We start from the raw sequence: 18288 nt of genomic DNA, 5'->3' as shown, positions 1-18288 counted from the left end.
CCGTGCACTTCCTCGGCGTGTCGCCCTCCCCATCCTTCCACCACCGGAAACGCCGCTGAATCGCAAACTTCGCTTCTATGTTCCCCGAGGCCAGTATTTTGAACAGGACTTCGTCCGTGTGTTGAGTTGAGTCGTCATGGCCGCCCGAAACTGACTAAATTTACCCGTGCGTGGCTCTTGTTCTTGAATTATCATATAATCCACGTTGCGTGGACGGATTAACTTCCAACATTTTCCAGGATATTTTAATGACAAAAAAGAAAAATGCAACCTCCGCCACGAAAGGTGAGTTGTCCCGTTGCTACTTTGCTTCAAATGTTTCGACGAGTGTTGCATATTTAATTCTTGGAAGATGCAAGCTTTGTTGTTGAACAACTTCCAGATGTAACTTTGTAAACCTTCGGTCTGTCGATCAAAATAATTAAATTGCATTCGTACGGCAACGTTGCTGTTTTATCGTGCAATCGTGAATAGAAGTGATGAACATTCTTAGCAAGAAATGCCCCAAGTAGGGGTCTAATATATTGGGGGAAAAGGGAGAACGGGATACATTGTTGCGTGGTTTCAATTATGCTGTAAGTCTAGACTTGGGTCAAAGCAAAACATTGGCTAAACAATAAGGAAATATTTATTGCAGGGTTTAAAAATGTCTTACGTTTGAAGCTTGGAAAAATAGAAGTAGGGATGTAGCGCAACAAAATGTTCTTGGTATCATATTTCAAAAATATTGCACAACATTACAGAGGGCAATCTTTTCTGATCTTTAATGTTACTGTATGGTATATAAAGGCGGTAAGAAATCAATGTGACAAATACGGATCTACGGCGTATCTATCTTAAGGAAGGCTTCTTTGATGGTAAAACTAGTCATATCGATGTTATCTTTCAAATTATTACTTTTTTGGACCATGACATTTGAACTCGTCCACATTATTGTCATGAGTGAGTCAGCGATAATTGACCCTTAGTTGGAATTAAATGTCAGTGAACCTACTTAGTCATTCAAGAGAATGAAACCCTTGAATCTTGCCTTGTGAATCCCTATAGAGCCCATGAGTTATTATTTGGTCCCCTGTGAATTTCCCTTAAAGACTACACTGTTGAACAAGAAGTTGCAGATGTTTCACATCACTATGGAGTGTTGTCTGAGTCGACTTGCTCTGTAACTTTTTCAACGGTCCAAGATTGTAGGTATTTGCAGTAATTATATTTTCTGCCCCCACCCGCGAAAAACCAACAAATAAAAGCAAATCGAAAAACACTGAAAATCCAACACATTCAATTGGTTCAGCTCGGAGTCAAAAATTGAAAGACAAAATGAAATCCAAAGCCCTGATTTTCCTGGTTCACTACACTCCCAATTAGTAACATTGAGTCCGGGTCACCAGGATTCATTACCGAACTTCACGGCCAACTTACCAGACCGGAGAACTCCCTCCTCAGAGACCCCGCGAGACACCGTTTACCCCAGCTCATTAGACTTTAGATCCCCTATATGCTCCTACTAAACACTAACCCAGCAATACACTAACTTAATATATTTCACCTACTGTACAAAAGTGTTTGTTACTAAGTATTACTTAATACTAAGTACTATACCAACCTCTGAACCTCTTAATGATCGAGATAGATCAGATGAGACTGAGTAGTAAATTGCTGCTGGGAATCTTGACGAGCTGATATGCTATCAAACTGAAAGGGTTGACAGTCACATCAGACAGTAAAACCCATGCTGTTTAACTGGACCGTACACGCCATATGCAGGCTTTAAATTACCAGACACTTCAAGTGTAAGGAGACAGAGAAACTAATTCAATGATGTCCCTGTGGGGTGCTGTCCACCAGACTTTGACAGTTTGATGCGTGTACCAGTGGTGTAGTAGGAATGACTGGAGATATGCTTTGGCTTAATGTCAGTGATGATAAGTGAGTATACTCTGTATTCATTAATTCTAAAATGAAGCAAGTGTATATATCAGTCTAAACCTTTGGGTGGAAGAGGGGCAGGAGAAAGCCTGTGGGTTCTGCTGGGTGTTTCTGAAGGTTCAGCTGGGTGTTTCTGAAGGTTCAGCTGGGTGTTTCTGAAGGTTCCGCTGGGTGTTTCTGAGGGTTCTGATGTGGTGTTTCTGACCCCCCCCCCCACTCACACACACAAACACACACACACTTCCCTACTCCACAGGTCAAGGTGACCCAGGAGCTGAAACACACCCATGCTGAGCAGATGAGCAGGTTACAGATCAAACACCAGACAGAGTGCGACCTGCTGGAGGACCTGAGGTGAGGAGGGGAGAGGCCGGGAGGGGGGAGGTGGGTTGTGGGGGTTGAGATGGGCCTGAAAGAACCTCATCCTACTCTCAACAGCTGGCAGAGAGAAAGGATGGACAGACTCCAGATGTTTGATCTGCTCTTTACGATTTGCTGGAAGGAGCAGAGCCACGTTACACAAACCCCACCAACGAGAGAGAGAGAGAGAGAGAGAGAGAGAGAGAGAGAGAGCGAGAGAGAGAGAGAGAGAGAGCGAGAGAGAGAGAGAGCGAGAGAGAGCGAGAGAGACAGAGAGAGATAGAGATAGAGAGAGAGAGAGAGAGAGAGAGAGAGAGAGAGAGATGTCTAGTGTTGTTATCAGAAAATCACCACAGCTTTTTGAGAAATGAAAACAAAAAGTTTGGCACAAGTAAAGCAAATGAACGACTGGAATGGAGAAAGGGAGGAAGAGGGAGGGAGGCATGCAGAGAGAGGGAAGAACAGGCGACAGGAAGAGGAGAACTCTCGTACAGGAAGTGGTAAGTGTCGAGTCAGGACAGCCTGAAAGCTGGAGAATGCAAGACCAGTCCTGTGTTATTTCACTGAAAAAGGTCGACCTCACAAACTGGGTTTTGGAGCCAGTCACCTGTTTCCTTTGTCATGGTTTTGTGTTGGTGACCATGACTAAACTACACGCTTTCTAGATTTCTCATCCACCGCACCTTATGGGGTCTTCTGAATGAACACTGTTGGTATTCATACATATTTGGGGATTCCAATCATTGTTGTTGCTGGGGAGAAAAAATAAGGATGTGCATGAAGTGGGCGGGTAAGTAATCTAGCATGCCACTTCAGAGTCTGAAGTTTTAAATGGGGTCTTTTTTGAGTCGATTTGTAATTTGGGTTGTATTAACTCAGACCCTCTGCTTGCTTTTTTCCTCAGGACGTTTAGTCAGAAGAAGGCAGCTGTCGAGAGAGACTATGCCCAGGTGAGTCTCTCTCTCTCTCTCTCTCTCTCTCTCTCTCTCTCTCTCTCTGTCTCTCTCTGTGTCTCTCTGTCTCTCTCTCTCTCTCTTTCTCTGTGTCTTTCTCTCTCTCTGTCTATCTCTCTCTCTCTCTCTGTCTGTCTCTCTGTCTCTCTCTCTCTGTCTGTCTCTCTCTCTCTCTCTCTCTCTCTCTCTCTCTCTCTCTCTCTCTCTCTCTCTCTCTCTCTCTCTCTCTCTCTCTCTCTCTGTGTCTTTCTCTCTCTCTCTCTGTCTCTCTCCCTGTCTGTCTGTCTGTCTCTCTCTCTCTCTCTCTCTCTCTCTCTCTCTCTCTCTCTCTCTCTCTCTCTCACAGGTGTGGCTGTGTTGTGAAGCGATCAGCATCCTCCACGTGGTGTTGTTTTGGTCCCCAGTTTCCTGCGGATGTCAGTTGACCGTCTAAAAAGATCCCTTTGCTGTTGGCTGGTCTGTTACGGCTTTGCGTCTCTGTGAGGAATGTGCCTCACAACTGAGAAAGAGGCGCCTGGCACCGGAGGGGGTTACTAAAACCAGCCTCAACTGTGTGTGTGTTTGTGTGTGTGTGTGTATTTGGAAGAGGGGGCAGGGGGATTCCTCTTGTACCATGCATCTTGATAATTCATCAACAGCCATCTTCAAAACCGGGCGCATCCCATAATGATAAGCCTCCCCACACAGAACGCCCCCTAAACAAGACCACAAGACACATACATTATTTGTGCCACCGGTCCAGTAGGTTCCCATCTGAGGAGTGAGCGCTTCTCTGTCCCGAGGCCATGCTGCAGGTCAGCCGAGCCTTACAAACACATCAACCCTCCCTGGAGCACCCTGATGAGGACACACCTTCCTCTGTGTATCCCTTCAGGGCAAAGACTCATAGATCTTGCTACGAGTGAGCAGGCATCGTTGTGGGCCGAGGGCCTTATCACGACACAGTATAAACAACGAGAGCTCCTGCCTGCCTGCCTGCCTGCCTGCCTGCCGGTCGGTCTGGCTGCCTAGACCTCACAGCAGCATGTTGGCATCTCACACACGGGGGTCAGGGGTCGCTCTACAGCCTGGCTCTTGACTTCCTGTGTGTTTGTGTGTGCTAGCAGCAACTGGGAACTCTCCAGCCACGTGTCGGCGGGGTGTGTCTGTGCCCAAAGGCCACATCCTATGTCGGTGACGGAGCTGTAAATCACCTCGCTCGCTGATAACTGCGCTCCCAGTTTTCCTCCTGTTGTCTGACCTCTGGGGAACTCACCCTGCCAGCCAGCACGCTCAGATAGTGTTACAGTTACAAAACAGCCCGGGACATGGGGCAGCCGGCTGTCGGAAACCACCGTCAGATACTTTGGGTGCACTTGATTACGTAACCTCAACATGCCCAGTGGAATGAAACCAACGACACGGTTATCAGATGCACTCTAATGATTTTGAGATATGGGAGAGAAGTGTGTGAACCCAGCTAATGTAGCGACACTGTTAAGAAAGACGTCTCCATCGATGCATCTGCTGTTTTCAACAGGTGTTGTGTTTGAGCTTCTTGTTTGCCTGTGTTGTGAATAAATGAGTCCCTCCTCCTCCCCCTCCTCCTCCCCCCAGGGCTTGTAGCAGGGCTCGTTGACCCGCTTAGTGGTTAAAGCAGCAGGTGTCTCAGGTTCAATGGCGCCCTCTGTCACCCCCCCCCCTGGGGCCGTGTCGCTGTCTGGTCATGTGACCGACCACAGACGGTTGAATCAAAGTGGGTCAGAGGGACTCTGAAACCTCTTCTTTCCATCTCCTCCTGCCTCTCCTCCACCCGTCTCTCTCTTTCCCGCACCTGCGCCGTGCCAATGCCCTGATCTGATTGGTATTCAGAGGGCAGTGGGGAGTGATAGAATGCCCCCCTCTATCCCTCACCGTCCTCCTCCTAACCTCCTATTCTAACCATTCTATTCAGACACATCTTTCTGGCCAACTCTAAGGGGCTCCCTCCCTCCCTCCCTCCCTCCCTCCCTCCCTCCCTCCCTCCCTCCCTCCCTCCCTCCCTCCCTCCCTCCCTCCCTCCCTCCCTCCCTCCCTCCCTCCCTCCCTCCCTCCCTCCCTCCCTCCCTCCCTCCCTCCCTCCCTCCCTCCCTCCCTCCCTCCCTCCCTCCCTCCCTCCCTCCCTCCCTCCTAAAGCGGTGTCTATGGAGGATCAGAAGCCTTGGCTGCAGGAGCTGTGGGGTCGTAGCCTTAATGTGTCCGGGGGGGGGGGGCAGGTCTAAATGAAGACAGACAGAAACAGAGACAGAAAAAGGAGGGAGAGGCAGAAATGGAGAGAGACTGAGGAAGAGGCAGAAATAGCTCTTCTCAGCAAGAGCAGATGCAGGTGAGAGTTCACCTACTGAGACATTTTACATTTTAGTCATTTAGCAGACGCTCTTAACCAGTGCGACTTACAGTAAGTACAGGGACATTCTCCCTGAGGCAAGTAGGGTGAAGTGCCTTGCCCAAGGACACAACGTCATTTTCAACGAATCAAACAGACAACCTTCTGATTAATAGCCCAACTCCCTAACCGTTCCACCTGACCCCCCTGATTTGAGACGCATCGTCTCTCGCCACCCCTCCAGCAAACCCCCGACCCCACGCTGACAGGACAGAAATATGACGTTGCAGATTGTACCTCTAGCCTTCATTAGCTTTATTAGTTGTTCGTAATGATGGATTATCTATGTAACGAAAGAGCATCCCTCCCACATACCTCAGGTGGTGGTGGTGGGGGTGGGTGGGTGGTTGGGGAGAGAAAAAATGCCTGAAATATTTCTTCCTGTCTTGATTTTCTTCCCTGTGTTTACTCTGCTATGCTATTTCAGTTCCTCAAAGTCTAACCTCACAGCCGGTCCGGTGGTGGTGTGGCCGTGGTCTAAATTATTTTCATTTTTCAGTCAAATACGAGTCTACCAGTGCCTTGTCAAAACTCAAGTCATACTGAGTTATAGGCAAGTTTAACCGCTTTGCACGACTGTACACAATGAAGCCAGAACTGTCTTAGGTCTGCCTTGAAGCACAACCATGCACTCAGGAGGAAAAAGAACCTGGATCTTAAGTTGCATGGCGAACTGACGATCCTCGTAAAAATACCTTTTTCTTCTTGGTTCTTCGGCCCCACTCCCCTCGTTCTCCTTTTAGACCTGCTGCTAAGTTGATCTCTGGTTCACGGGTCAAGGTCGTAAGATAGCAATGAAACAGGCTGTTGTATCTAGGGGTAAAAACGAGGCATGAAATATAGCGTGGGTGAAGAGGTTAAAGGTCATCCCTTCTGTCTCTGGTTCACCTCCAGGCTCTACAAAAACTGGCCAATCAGTATCTCAAGAGGGAGTGGCCCGACAACCTATCAGAGGAGGCCGCAGATCATAGGTAACACGCTCACACACACGCGCTCGCTCACACACATTCTCTCTCTCACACACACACAATCCACACAGTCCCCTCAGCTCTGGGTTAAATCAGCATATTACTGTGTGTGTGTGTGTGTGTGCGCGTGTGCCAGGAACATGTACTCTGTGTGGAAATCCTACCTGGAGGGGACGATTCACCTGACCCAGTCTCGAATCAGCGCCTGCGAAAACTACAAGACCCAGGTGGCCGAACCGGCCAAGATGGCCAGACTGCAGAAGGAACAGCAGCTCCGGAAGGTACCGGAGCCAAACCAAACCCCCGCTCTGTTTCCTCTGAAAACGGATCCTACACCCCTTCCATTCTTGAGAATATAATGAGCAAAGAGGGAGGAAGGGGATGAGGGGGAGAGGTAGGCTGGGAGGAAGGAAGGTAGGAAGGAAGGTAGGTAGGTAGGTAGGAAAGGAAGGAAAGAAGGATGGAACAAAGGGTGGATGGGAAGAAGGAACAACTTTTTCAGAATATTCAGTAAAGACCTCCCATCTCCCGCTTGACTGAGGCAGGGCTGCAGACCTGTCTCCCCCCCCCCCCCCCCCCCCCCCCCACTCCTTCCCCCCTGCCTCGTTCAGACAGCTAGACTTTCTCAAGTCGGTATGTGGCCTTGCGTTCGTCGGTGTCCGTGTCAGGTGGTCTGCCCTTCACGTCTGCCCTGCGCCTGATGTTCTCTGGTTACATCTCTACGTTCCCCAGACCACCGTCAACAATGCCCGCCCTGTTTCCCCTCCCCCCCCTCACCCTAACAAGAACACCACGATGGCTCCTTCATCCTGTAACTAGATGACACGGTTCGGCGGTCAAGGAACTGATTGGCAAATCGTAGCTTAGGCAGAACTCGATCTAAGGGTACACACATCGCTCTCTCTGGGCCTTTCCCGGAGTGTTTAATAGAACTTAGAAGACTGAAGCTGAGGAATTTGGATGTTATTGTTGCACTGCAGCATTCTTTTTTCGTGCCTGGTAGCTGAGATGTGGGTTCTTTGCGATGTGGCTCATGAATACAGACTGTGACCCCTGAAATCCTGTAGAACTCTGCACTTCTGATCCTTAATCATCCGCTGTGCTCTGTGTCCTCTCATTTGAACGTCACTTTGGATAAATCAACAACATTTTTTTAATGCAAATCTAAGGGTAAACACATCTATCTCCCTTCCTCCTCCAGTGTATTGACCAGCTAGCGGTTGTCCAAGCAGAGTTCCAGGAGTCTGTGAAGGACCTCACCAAGGCCAGGAAGAAGTACCAGGAGACAGAGACCATGGCCCAGGCCGTCAGGGAGAAGGCAGAGCTGGAAGCCAAGTATGGAGCGAGCCGCTTCACACCTCCACCTCCACCCATACACCTGTGTACAATCTACATGTGATTTGAATGCTGCAGTGGTGGGATATAAGTTCATCGAGAGGGCTGGAACTTTCAAATGTTCTGGAGACAGAGTGTACCTTGTCTGGGGTTGTGTAACTACAGCTTCATCCCTCCTCTCCTTCCTCGATGTCGTCCTCCTCCCCTCTCCTTTTCTTCATTCTACCTGTTCTATTCCTCCTCTCCTTGTCTTCCGCTCCTCTTCTTTTCCTCCGCTACTTCCATCCAGGTCCAAACTGAGTCTGTTCCAGTCTAGGTCCAGTCTGCAGAGGGCTAGTGTGAAGGTGAGGGGGTTAGCTCCAGTCTGTTAGCCTAGCTAACACACTTGGCACATTTCTAAGAGCTCAAATATTCAGTGTAAACACATGGACGTCTGAAAGTCGAAATCGTACAAAACACATGAATTGAGTGTGTTTATTGGGGATCAGATGGTTTAGCGGTTAGGGAGTCGGGCTATTAAACAGAAGGTTGTTGGTTCGATTCCCGGCCGTGCCAAATGACATTGTGTCTTTGGGCAAGGCACTTCACCCTACTTGCTTCAGGGGGCATGTCCCTGTACTTTACTGTTAGTCTCTCTGGATAAGTGACTAAATGTTTATGTGTGTGTGTTTATGTCTCTGTTGCGGGGGGGGGGGGTGTTGTAGCTGAAAGCCAAAAGGAGCGAGTGCAACACAAAAGCCACCCAGGCCAGGAACGACTACCTGCTAACGCTAGCTGCAGCCAATGCCCACCAGCAGCGCTACTACCACACCGATCTGATCGACAGCATCCAGGTGAAACACCCAGCTTTGCACCCTGCCTTCTCTTAACCCTTCACCAAAATTAATCGGTGACACAAGGAAGATATATTTGAAGTCTGTTCGATTAATACATCCTTTTTTTTGGGTCGTTGAGTGATGTCATTTCTTTTCGTGTGTGTGTGTGTGTATGTATATGTTCACATCACATTTATTGACTGAGAGATTCACGGATTGCATCGAGTTTGTACTGAACTGTATGTTTGCTTCCGGCAGGTTCTGGATGGAGGTATCTACGACCATGTGAAGGATTACCTGGTGTCTCTCTGCCAGTCTGAGCTGGAAGCCTTCCAGGACGCCCACAGCACCTTCACCTCCCTCCTGGATCGCTCCACAGGGGTGAGGAATCGCTCAGGAACTTTCCCGTGGCTGTCAGAGAGAGAGGGGGAGAGAGGAAGGAGAGGGGGAGAGGGATAGGGATGGGGAGAGAGAGAGAGAGAGATAGAGGAAGGGGAGAGAGAGGCTGTGGGGGAGGAGGAGGTTACCCAGAGATTCCTCTGTTGTCTATCTCTGTCTCCCTCTTTGTCGTGATATGAACTGTTTACTATTGATGAGCTTCTAATTGGTGTTGAATGACCGGAGTCTTCTGGCTCCCGTGGCGATCAGTTATCCAATCGGCTCCTTCGTTACCTCTCAGCCATTGGCTTCTCTCGGTTCCGGCTGCGGGGGGGGGGTCATCTTGCCTCCTGGTAACTCGACCGTGGTGATCGCTTGTTTTTTCCACTCACACGAGTGTCACTGTGTCTTTAGCGTGAGGAAGCTGTGTGTGTGTGTGTGTGTGTGTGTGTATTGACAGAGCTTGTGTTTCTGCCTGATGGTACTTTTTCTGCAGTGCCACATTTGTCTGTCTGTTTTTCTGTGTCTTTCTACCTGTCTGCCTTTATTGCTATGTCTGTCGGTCTGCCTGTCTGTCTGTCTGTCTGTCTGTCTGTCTGTCTGTCTGTCTGTCTGTCTGTGTCTCTGTCTGTGTCTGTCTGTCTGTTGCCCTCTCAGCCTTCACTTCTGTGTGTCTACCTGTCTCTCTGCCAAAACCTGTCTGTCTGTCTTCAGTATTTGAGTGGTCTCTTGTGTGTGTGGTCCTTGTCACACGGACCTGTTCTCCAGCCTGGCTGAACCAGAACAGCACGGGGGACAGCAGTGACCCTGCGAGCGTTCAAAGGCTGGAATAAAGAGACTCTTTCATAATGATAACAGTCATGTGAGGTTTTACATAATCGCATTTGGCAGCGTCTGTCTGATATCAGTTGTCTGTTGCGCTGCTTTATTAGGTTATCTTTTGTGTCTGTGTGTGTGTGTGTGTGTGTGTGTGTGCGTGTGTGCGTGTGTGTGTGTGTCTCCAGGTGGTCCAGGAGTTCCACCAGCAGCTGTTTGTGCAGCAGAACCCAGTCTTCCACAATGCTCCAGCTCTCCTCTTCCAGCCCAGCAACACGGACTCTGTAAGATCCTCATGATGCATCGCTCTCTGTCTCGCTCTGTCTCTCCTGCTCTCTCTCTCTCTCTTCTCTCTCAACTACTTTCTCTCTCTCTGTCTCTCTGCCTCTGTCTGGTGCCCCATGGAGTGTGTGTGTGTGTGTGTGTATATGGTGTAACTGTACCTGTCTGTTGACCAGGGTGTGTACAGGTGGCAGCGTGATCCTTGTTCCCAGGTGACCCAGCGATGCCACCACGCTCACACCCATCCTCCCTCCCTCCACCCTCCCTGCCTCTCCCTCCACCCTCCCTGCCTCTCCTCCACCCTCCCTGCCTCTCCTCCACCCTCCCTGCCTCTCCTACCACCCTCCCATCTTCTCCCTCCACCCTACCTGCCTCTCCCTCCACCCTCCCTGCCTCTCCTCCACCCTCCCTGCCTCTCCTCCACCCTCCCTGCCTCTCTTACCACCCTCCCTGCCTCTCCTACCCCCCTCCCTGCCTCTCCCTCCACCCTCCCTGTCTCTCCCTCCACCCTCCCTGCCTCTCCTACCACCCTCCCTGCCTCTCCCCTGGACACACTGGACAGCCCTCTTGTTGTTTTTGTTGGAAGTCAAACAAGCAGTGGCCTGTTCCTAAAGAAAACATTAGTGATGCAGTGCACCCCCCCCCCCACCCCTTCTCCGCCGTCCCTCCCTGGAACCCCCCCACCCCACCCCACCCAGCGTCTGCCACAGGACGAAGGGATCCGGAAAAGAGCTGAAAGAGGGAGAGAGGGAAAGTGGGGGAGGGAGGGAGGGAGGCGCTTGGATCTGCAGGCAGGTCTGTGGACGACGGCGGTCTGTGAAAAGGGGGCTTTGTGGAGCGTCCGCACCCTGACCCCCCTCACCCCCCCCCCCCCCCCCCCCACACACACACACACACACACACTCTGAAGTTCTGACAGGACCTCAGTGTGGCTCTCCTCTCCTCAGTGATCTATGGGAATTTATTTACAGCTTCCTGGTCAAAAACACAGTTTATTCCCCCCTCTCTCTCTCTCTCTCTCTCTCTCTCTCTCTCTCTCTCTCTCATACATATACACATATATATGTATATATACACATAAATATATATATATATATGCTTATGTCATTCAGCTTTTCCCCTGTGACCTTCTCTTGACGAAACCTGACTCCTTGTGGCGGCGTTTTGTCCTTAAATCAATGTAATTCTTTCATATCTATCTTTCTATCAATCTGTCTGTGTGTCTATATCTAGAGCGAGATCCATGTAGAATGGACTGGTAGTGTTTCATCAGTACTGACCTTATGATTGAGATGGATCGATGAAAAGTGGGACAACTATAGCACACATCATCTCTGCCTGACTAGTTCAGGAACAGGCCAGCATGGCTGTGTGAACCTTGTGGAGATGAGTAGATTGGTGCGTTGCCTTTATTTTTCTCCTGTGAGATCATCGAAATGGAAGGCATGGATTGGCTATGTATTGGCTGAGGTCATCTACAGGAAGTGTTTTCCTAAAGGTTGTTTTTCTTTAACACAGACAGCTGATTTATCCAGATTCCGGAATAACACCCTGCTTCAATGGGCCCTTCTTGTCATGTTTTAGACCTAACTCATTTCTCAGAATCTCTTCAGGCATATTTACAGACACCTAGTCGGAAATCAGATATTAGTGGCCAAGACCTTCCATGGAATATTTGAGATATGTTGCAGCTATGTGTTTGGGTTTATATTCATCGTGACCTTCGACCTTCTCGTCCTCACTCTCGTTGTGATGATGATTATCTAAATGTATGACCTTGTCTCTCACTTCTCTCTCTCCACTCTCTGTCTCTTCTCTCTCTCTCTCTCCCCCTGTCTGTCTCTCTCCTCCCTGTCTCTCTCTCCCCCTGTCTGTCTCTCTCCTCCCTGTCTCTCTCTCCTCCCTGTCTCTCTCTCCTCCCTGTCTCTCTCTCCTCCCTGCCTGTCTCTCTCCTCCCTGCCTGTCTCTCTCTCCTCCCTGTCTCTCTCTCCTCCCTGCCTGTCTCTCTCTCCTCCCTGTCTGTCTCTCTCCTCCCTGTCTGTCTCTCTCCTCCCTGTCTCTCTCTCCTCCCTGTCTCTCTCTCCTCCCTGTCTGTCTCTCTGTCTCCAGGTGGGCACGTTGGAGCGGGAGGGGGGCACCACTGAGGAGCACAGCCTGGACAAGGAGGCCCGGAGGTGGGCCACCAGGGTGGCGCGCGAGCACAAGAACATCATCCACAGCCAGAGGGTGAGAGAGACAGGAGGAGGGGGAGGGAGACAGGAATAGGGGGATGTAGACAGGAGGAGGGGGAGGGAGACAGGAGGAGGGGGAGGGAGACAGGAGGAGGGGGAGGGAGACAGTAGGAAGGGGGAGGGAGACAGGAGGAGGGGGAGAGAGACAGGAGGAGGGAGACAGTAGGAGGGGGTGGGAGACAGGAGGAGGGGGTGGGAGACAGGAGGAGGGGGAGGGAGACAGGAGGAGGGAGACAGGAGGAGGGGGAGGGAGACAGGAGGAGGGGGAGGAAGACAGAGAGGGGGAGGGGGGGGGGAGGGAGAGACAGAGGGTGGGGGCGGGGAGACAGAGAGAGGGAATGAGAGAACAAGATCGGTTCTAGTATCTGGAGACCAGGGTTTGAGACAAGGAGCAATTTGATCCAATGAGAGAGTCTGTATGGAGGAAGTAAATGTTTTATTGCAGCATCCCTGCAACTGACACATGCCAGCTAGGTTATGCAGGAGCAATCATTGACAGCATTGACGGAAGGGAAATGTGTCAGAGGCGAATTAAAACACTTTGCAGTATCCTTACTCACTAGTCGATCATTATCTCTTGCCCATCTGCGGTGTTGTTAGATGTTACGACAGTCAAGAATGTTCTTTGCTACCTTCCTGGTGGCCTTATAAAGAAAGATTTACAATTAATTGTAAACTAATTGTGTCCTCACTAGTCATGCTGAGCAATATTAATGTTTAATTAATTGTTTCGTTTTTGACTTTTTTTCATATAGATTTGTGTTGGTTATTTTATTTTGTATTATTGTGATTGAGTCCCAGTTAAGTAGAGGAGTATTCTCTATATAAACATCAACATGTTTCTGTAATTTCTTCATTGATTCATCATTGAGTGACGTCTTATGTTTTCTGAATGTTGGAGGCCCTGGAGGAGTTCGGGAGTCAGGGCTCGTCAGAGCAGAACAGAGCAGAGCTGGACATCAAAATAGAGGGGGCTAAGGAAACTCTACGCAGAGCAGAGGTAACCAGAGGAGTGTGTGTGTATGTGTGTGTGTGCTTGAGAGAAAATAATGTTAGATATACGCCGCTGTCATACACCCTCCCCTTACACACACACACACACACATTTTTTGGTTGTTATCCCCACTCCCCCCCCCCCCCCCCACCCAAGCCAATTCTAATTTCCTCATTTATCCAGCAAAACGGACACTCAAATAATCTTACTTCAGGCTCTAATGCCCCCTGCTGGATGGAAAACACATGGCATGTTCTCGCCTCTCACCACTGAGTTGAGACTCTAATCCAGCTTCTGATTTTTACTCGCGGCCCCACACTGATGATGTCGCTGCGCGCACGGTCTCACACTGATGATGTCACTGCAGACGGTGAAACTGAAAGCAGAGGCTCGTCTGGACCTGCTGAGGGAGGCGGGCATCGCCGTGGAAACCTGGCTGAAGAGCGCCATGAACCAGGTGATGGAGGAGCTGGAGAACGAGCGCTGGGCCTCCCTCAGTACCCATGATCCTTCACTCTCGGTGAGTGCACACTCCCTCAGTACCCATGATCCTTCACTCTCGGTGAGTGCACACTGACTCTTTGTGCGGCGAGCTCCGAGACATCAACCGTCTCCCCCCCCCCCCCCGTCCCCCCAAGAAAATAAACGACTAAATTGTCATCAAAAGTACATTTCATCTGTAATTGGACTGTCTAACTTGACTGGTCTTTGACTGTGTGGACGGCGATGCAGGGCACAGCAGATCTGGACCGAGAGGATGAGGACGGTCTGGAGGACAGTGGAGAAGCTCTGGACGACAGCAGCTCCAGCCCCTCCAGCACTCTGAGGAACTACCCTCTCACCTGCAAAGTCCTCTACTCATACAAGGTGGGAAAGAAGCCTCAAGCGGACGCTAATCACATCTGTACAGCCCGTTAATGTGACCAACCTAGACCCACAGAGAGGTGACACAAGGTGACAATGACAGTTTTGTGACTAGTGGTCACTGAGAAGGAGTCAGATGAGTCAGATGGCTGAGCGGTTAGGGAATCAGGCTATTAATCAGAAGGTTGCCGGTTCAATTCCCGGCCGTGCAAATTGATGTTGTGTCTTTGAGCAAGGCACTTCACCCTACTTGCCTTGGGGGAATGTCCCTGTATTTACTGTAAGTCGCTCTGGATAAGAGCGTCTGCCAAATGACTAAATGTAAGTAAATATACTTTGGGTCAGAAAAGAGAATTGGTTTGTTCGTGTATACAGCCCTTCATTATGCACAGTTGATTTGATGGTCTTGTTGCTGCTAATGTTCCTATGTGGGGATTGCATCACTCCTCTCTTCTCATCTTCGTCTTTCTCCCCTCCTCCCCTCCTCCCCTCCTCCCCTCCTACCCTCCTCCCCTCCTCCCCTCCCCCAGGCCTCCCAGCCCGACGAGCTGACCATTGAGGAGCAGGAGGTCCTGGAGGTCATCGACGATGGAGACATGGAGGACTGGGTGAAGGTACGTGATCAGGACAGGGTCACTTCAGCCTTTCCGAGGAAAAACCAGAGCTTGAACCCGTGTTCCCACCGTGCGTGTGACATCCTGTCAGGCTAAGAACCGGACCGGCCAGGTGGGCTACGTCCCTGAGAAGTACTTGCAGCTGCCCTCCTCCAACAGCCTGCTGAGCATGCTGCAGTCCCTGGCCGCCCTGGACGCACGCTCGCACTCCTCCAGCAACTCCACCGAGCCGGAGATGGAGCTGCCGTCTGGGGTCGTCAACGGAGACTCCAGTGGTGAGGGACTGGTTCTGTCTTCCTTCTCTCTTTTTCTCTCTTCTCCTTCTCTATTCTTCTCTCTTCCTCTCTCTTATCTCTTCTTCTCTTTTCTTCTCCCTTATTCTCCTTCTCTCTTCTTCTCTCCTTTCTTCTTCTTCTCTCTTCTCCTCTCTTCTTCTCTCTTCTCCTTCTCTATTCTTCTCTCCTTTCTTCTCTCTTCCTCTCTTATTTCTTCTCTCTTCTCCTCTCTTCTTCTCTCTTCTCCTTCTCTATTCTTCTCTCCTTTCTTCTCTCTTCCTCTCTTATTTCTTCTTCTCTATTCTCTTCTTTTTTCTGTTCTCCCTTCTTCTTCTCTCTTCTCTTTGCGTCTCTGGTCTTGTCCTGTTCTCTTCTCTCACACACTGTCTCACACCTGTTGTTCTTGCTCTCCGTCCCCCCCTCCCCCCCTCAGTGTGTTTTGCGAAGGCCCTGTACGACTACGCTGCCCAGACGGAGGAGGAGCTGTCGTTCCCGGAGGGCGCCATCATCCGCGTCCTGAGCAAGGAGACCCACGAGGACGATGGCTTCTGGGAAGGCGAGCTCAACGGCGCCGTGGGCGTGTTTCCTGCCGTGCTGGTCGAGGACCTGACCGGCAGCAGCGAGAACGGAGAGGCTGGAGACGGAAGCTCACAGGTGACACACACACTCAGACACACACACACACACACACACTTTTACTGTTTTCAATATTGAACAAATTCCTCCCTTTGTCTTCCAGGCGTCCCCCTCCACCCTGTCCCAGAGCGACCAGTCTCCCCGCAGCCCCTTCCAGCCCGGCCCCTTCCACAGCAGCCCCTGCCAGCCCGGCCCCTTCCACAGCAGCCCCTGCCAGCCCGGCCCCTTCCACAGCAGCCCCTGCCCCTCCAGCCCCTCCAGCGCCTCCGCCTCCCCCATCCCTCAGCCACCCGCCTACGTCAACGGCCACCACCGGCCTCCGCCCGCGCCGCTCAAGAGCCCCCTGCAGAGTAAGGACACCCGCCGCTGCCTTCAGAGTTTTCCTGTCCTCTTCGATCGAGTCTGCTAGGTTGTAGTGCGGTGTGCTAGTATGTAGTTTGGTGTGTGTGCTAATACGTTGTCTAATATGCAGTGTAGTGTATTAGTATGTATGGAGTCGGATGGCTGAGCGGTGAGGGAGTCGGGCTAGTAATCAGAAGTTTGCCGGATTAATTCCCCGCCGTGCCAAATGACGTGCTGATGCTAAATGACTAAATGTAAATGCAGTCTGAGTACTAATTCAGCTGGGGTTTTTATTTTATTTTTTATTATTGGATGTTTTCAATGGAACTGTGATTTGTCTGAAGTAACTGTCCGTGTTCCTGTCCCCCCCCCCCCCCAGGCCCGGTACAGAGCTCCCCCCAGCCCCCCAGGTACCCCGCAGACGGAGGGGCAGGCACCATCAGACCCGTAAGTACCCCACCGAGCCTGTGCAAACTGTGTTTGGGCCACATGCAGATGGCATATACCAGAACACAGAGAGATGCGCATAACTGCTTGATATTTGTCTGCGTGCAATTCTACATTGTAGCATATCATACATCGGTATACGTTTTTGGAAGGGATTCAGTTACTAACTGAAAGGAGGGGAAACGACAAGGAATTTAAATGATTCTCCGATTGAAGGCCTTATGCGTTTTGAACGTTTTTTCTTACAGCCTTTAAGTCCTCCACACTGCGTGTTCACGTATCCCATCAACCCACGTTCCGCGTGCTTCCTGTGTTGTCCCCAGGTGCGTGCGGCCCCCCCGCCCCCCAAGCAGCAGCCCCGCGGCCAGGTGAAGAGGAGGGAGGAGGTGGAGATCACGCTGGTGTAGCCACAGCGCCGCCCTGGTGGCAGGCGCACCCAGACCAACAGGACCTGGTGGATCCAGGTTTCCTTGGGCTCTCTCTGAGGGGGGAGGAGGGGGAGGGAGGTTCTCATCTCCAGAGCAAGGAGGCCTCGAGGACTTGACTCCTCCCCCTCCTCTCGGTTTGTCCAAGTAGGGCCCAGACAGTGCGCGTTGGGGGGAAACGATACATTGTGCCTTTCTCTCTCTCTCTCTCTCTCTCTCTCTCTCTCTCTCTCTCTCTCTCTCTCTCTCTCTCTCTCTCTCTCTCTCTCTCTCTCTCTCTCTCTCTCTCTCTCCTCTCTCTCTCCCTCTCTCTCTTCACTTTCATCTTCCTCTTCCATCCCTTATTCCTCTCTCCACTTCCTATCTCTCTCCCCTTATCTCTCCTTTGTGCCTCTGCTTACACGTGTTTGTGTTTCTTCTCCTCTTACGGGTTGTTTTCCTCTTTGCGTTCACAACAAGGCATTATATTGCGACAGTCTGGCCTTGCTAATATAAAGATGTATTTCGGTTGGATTACAATGCAACAAATATTCAGTGGGAGGATTGAACTTGTGTTCACAACAATTAACAAATCGCAGCTTTAAATTAAGGCAGATTTTTTTGGTTTGGTTCTCTTGGTCGTCGTCTCCACATTTTCAGGGAAATTCACTTCATGAACGAGGCTGGTTCCTCAGCTCTTGTGAAATACTAACGTCTGGGAAAACAAAATGAATCCAACATTTAATGAATGAAAGGGAAATGTGGCAATGTTAGCTTGGGGTTGTTAATGTTTAGGGAAGAAAGTGTGAATTGCAACATGTGAGATTTGATGCCCAATGGCACTTTTTTCTTATTTGTTTTTTAACATTGTAACAAAGTAACTTCTATTGGTAAGTTTTTTTGCATCAAAATGTCAACATTTCAAAATGCCGGGGGGGGGGGGGGGGGGGGATGGGAGGGGGGGGGGGGGGGGGGGAATGGCAGGGGGGGGGGGATGGGAGGGGGGGGGGGGTTACCTGTAGTATGTAAGAGTATATGTTAGAGTATCCTTGTGTCGTTTTGTTTTACAATAAGGATATAGTTCAGTTGTTATCGATACTAATCTAGGCTTAACATTAGCCGATAATGTTTCCTGGGTGAGGATAGTTCTTGGGTCGGGAGTGGTTCAGCGGTGAAAGAGTGCGTCACATCGTGATGCGGTGAAGGCAGGTTGTGTGCCCACCTCCAGCTGCAGCATACCTAGT

At 50.4% G+C, this 18288-nt stretch overlaps 1 protein-coding gene across 2 annotated transcripts; it reads left to right on the top strand.

The window, feature by feature from the left end:
• The first annotated feature begins 54 nt into the window (after positions 1-54).
• Positions 55-17336, top strand: LOC146246365 (F-BAR and double SH3 domains protein 2-like). 2 transcript variants are annotated; one of them, XM_084684248.1, is made up of 20 exons: positions 55-285; positions 2183-2280; positions 3191-3236; positions 6538-6614; positions 6748-6892; positions 7813-7946; positions 8236-8290; positions 8651-8779; positions 9020-9142; positions 10144-10239; positions 12347-12463; positions 13370-13468; positions 13830-13982; positions 14195-14329; positions 14857-14940; positions 15032-15215; positions 15649-15869; positions 15955-16201; positions 16573-16640; positions 16964-17336. In XM_084684248.1, exons 1-20 carry the CDS (start codon positions 265-267, stop codon positions 17045-17047), a joined length of 2316 nt encoding a protein of 771 aa, XP_084540374.1. In that variant the 5' UTR covers positions 55-264; the 3' UTR covers positions 17048-17336. The 2 variants fall into 2 exon arrangements, with proteins under 2 accessions (XP_084540374.1, XP_084540375.1); XM_084684249.1 differs by having other exon boundaries at positions 56-285; positions 2365-3236.
• Positions 17337-18288: the final 952 nt, after the last annotated feature.

Source organism: Hypomesus nipponensis, chromosome 20, assembly GCF_054491055.1.
Source record: "Hypomesus nipponensis isolate SF chromosome 20, ASM5449105v1, whole genome shotgun sequence".
NCBI lineage: Eukaryota > Metazoa > Chordata > Actinopteri > Osmeriformes > Osmeridae > Hypomesus > Hypomesus nipponensis.
This window is presented reverse-complemented; position numbering and strand designations above follow the sequence as displayed.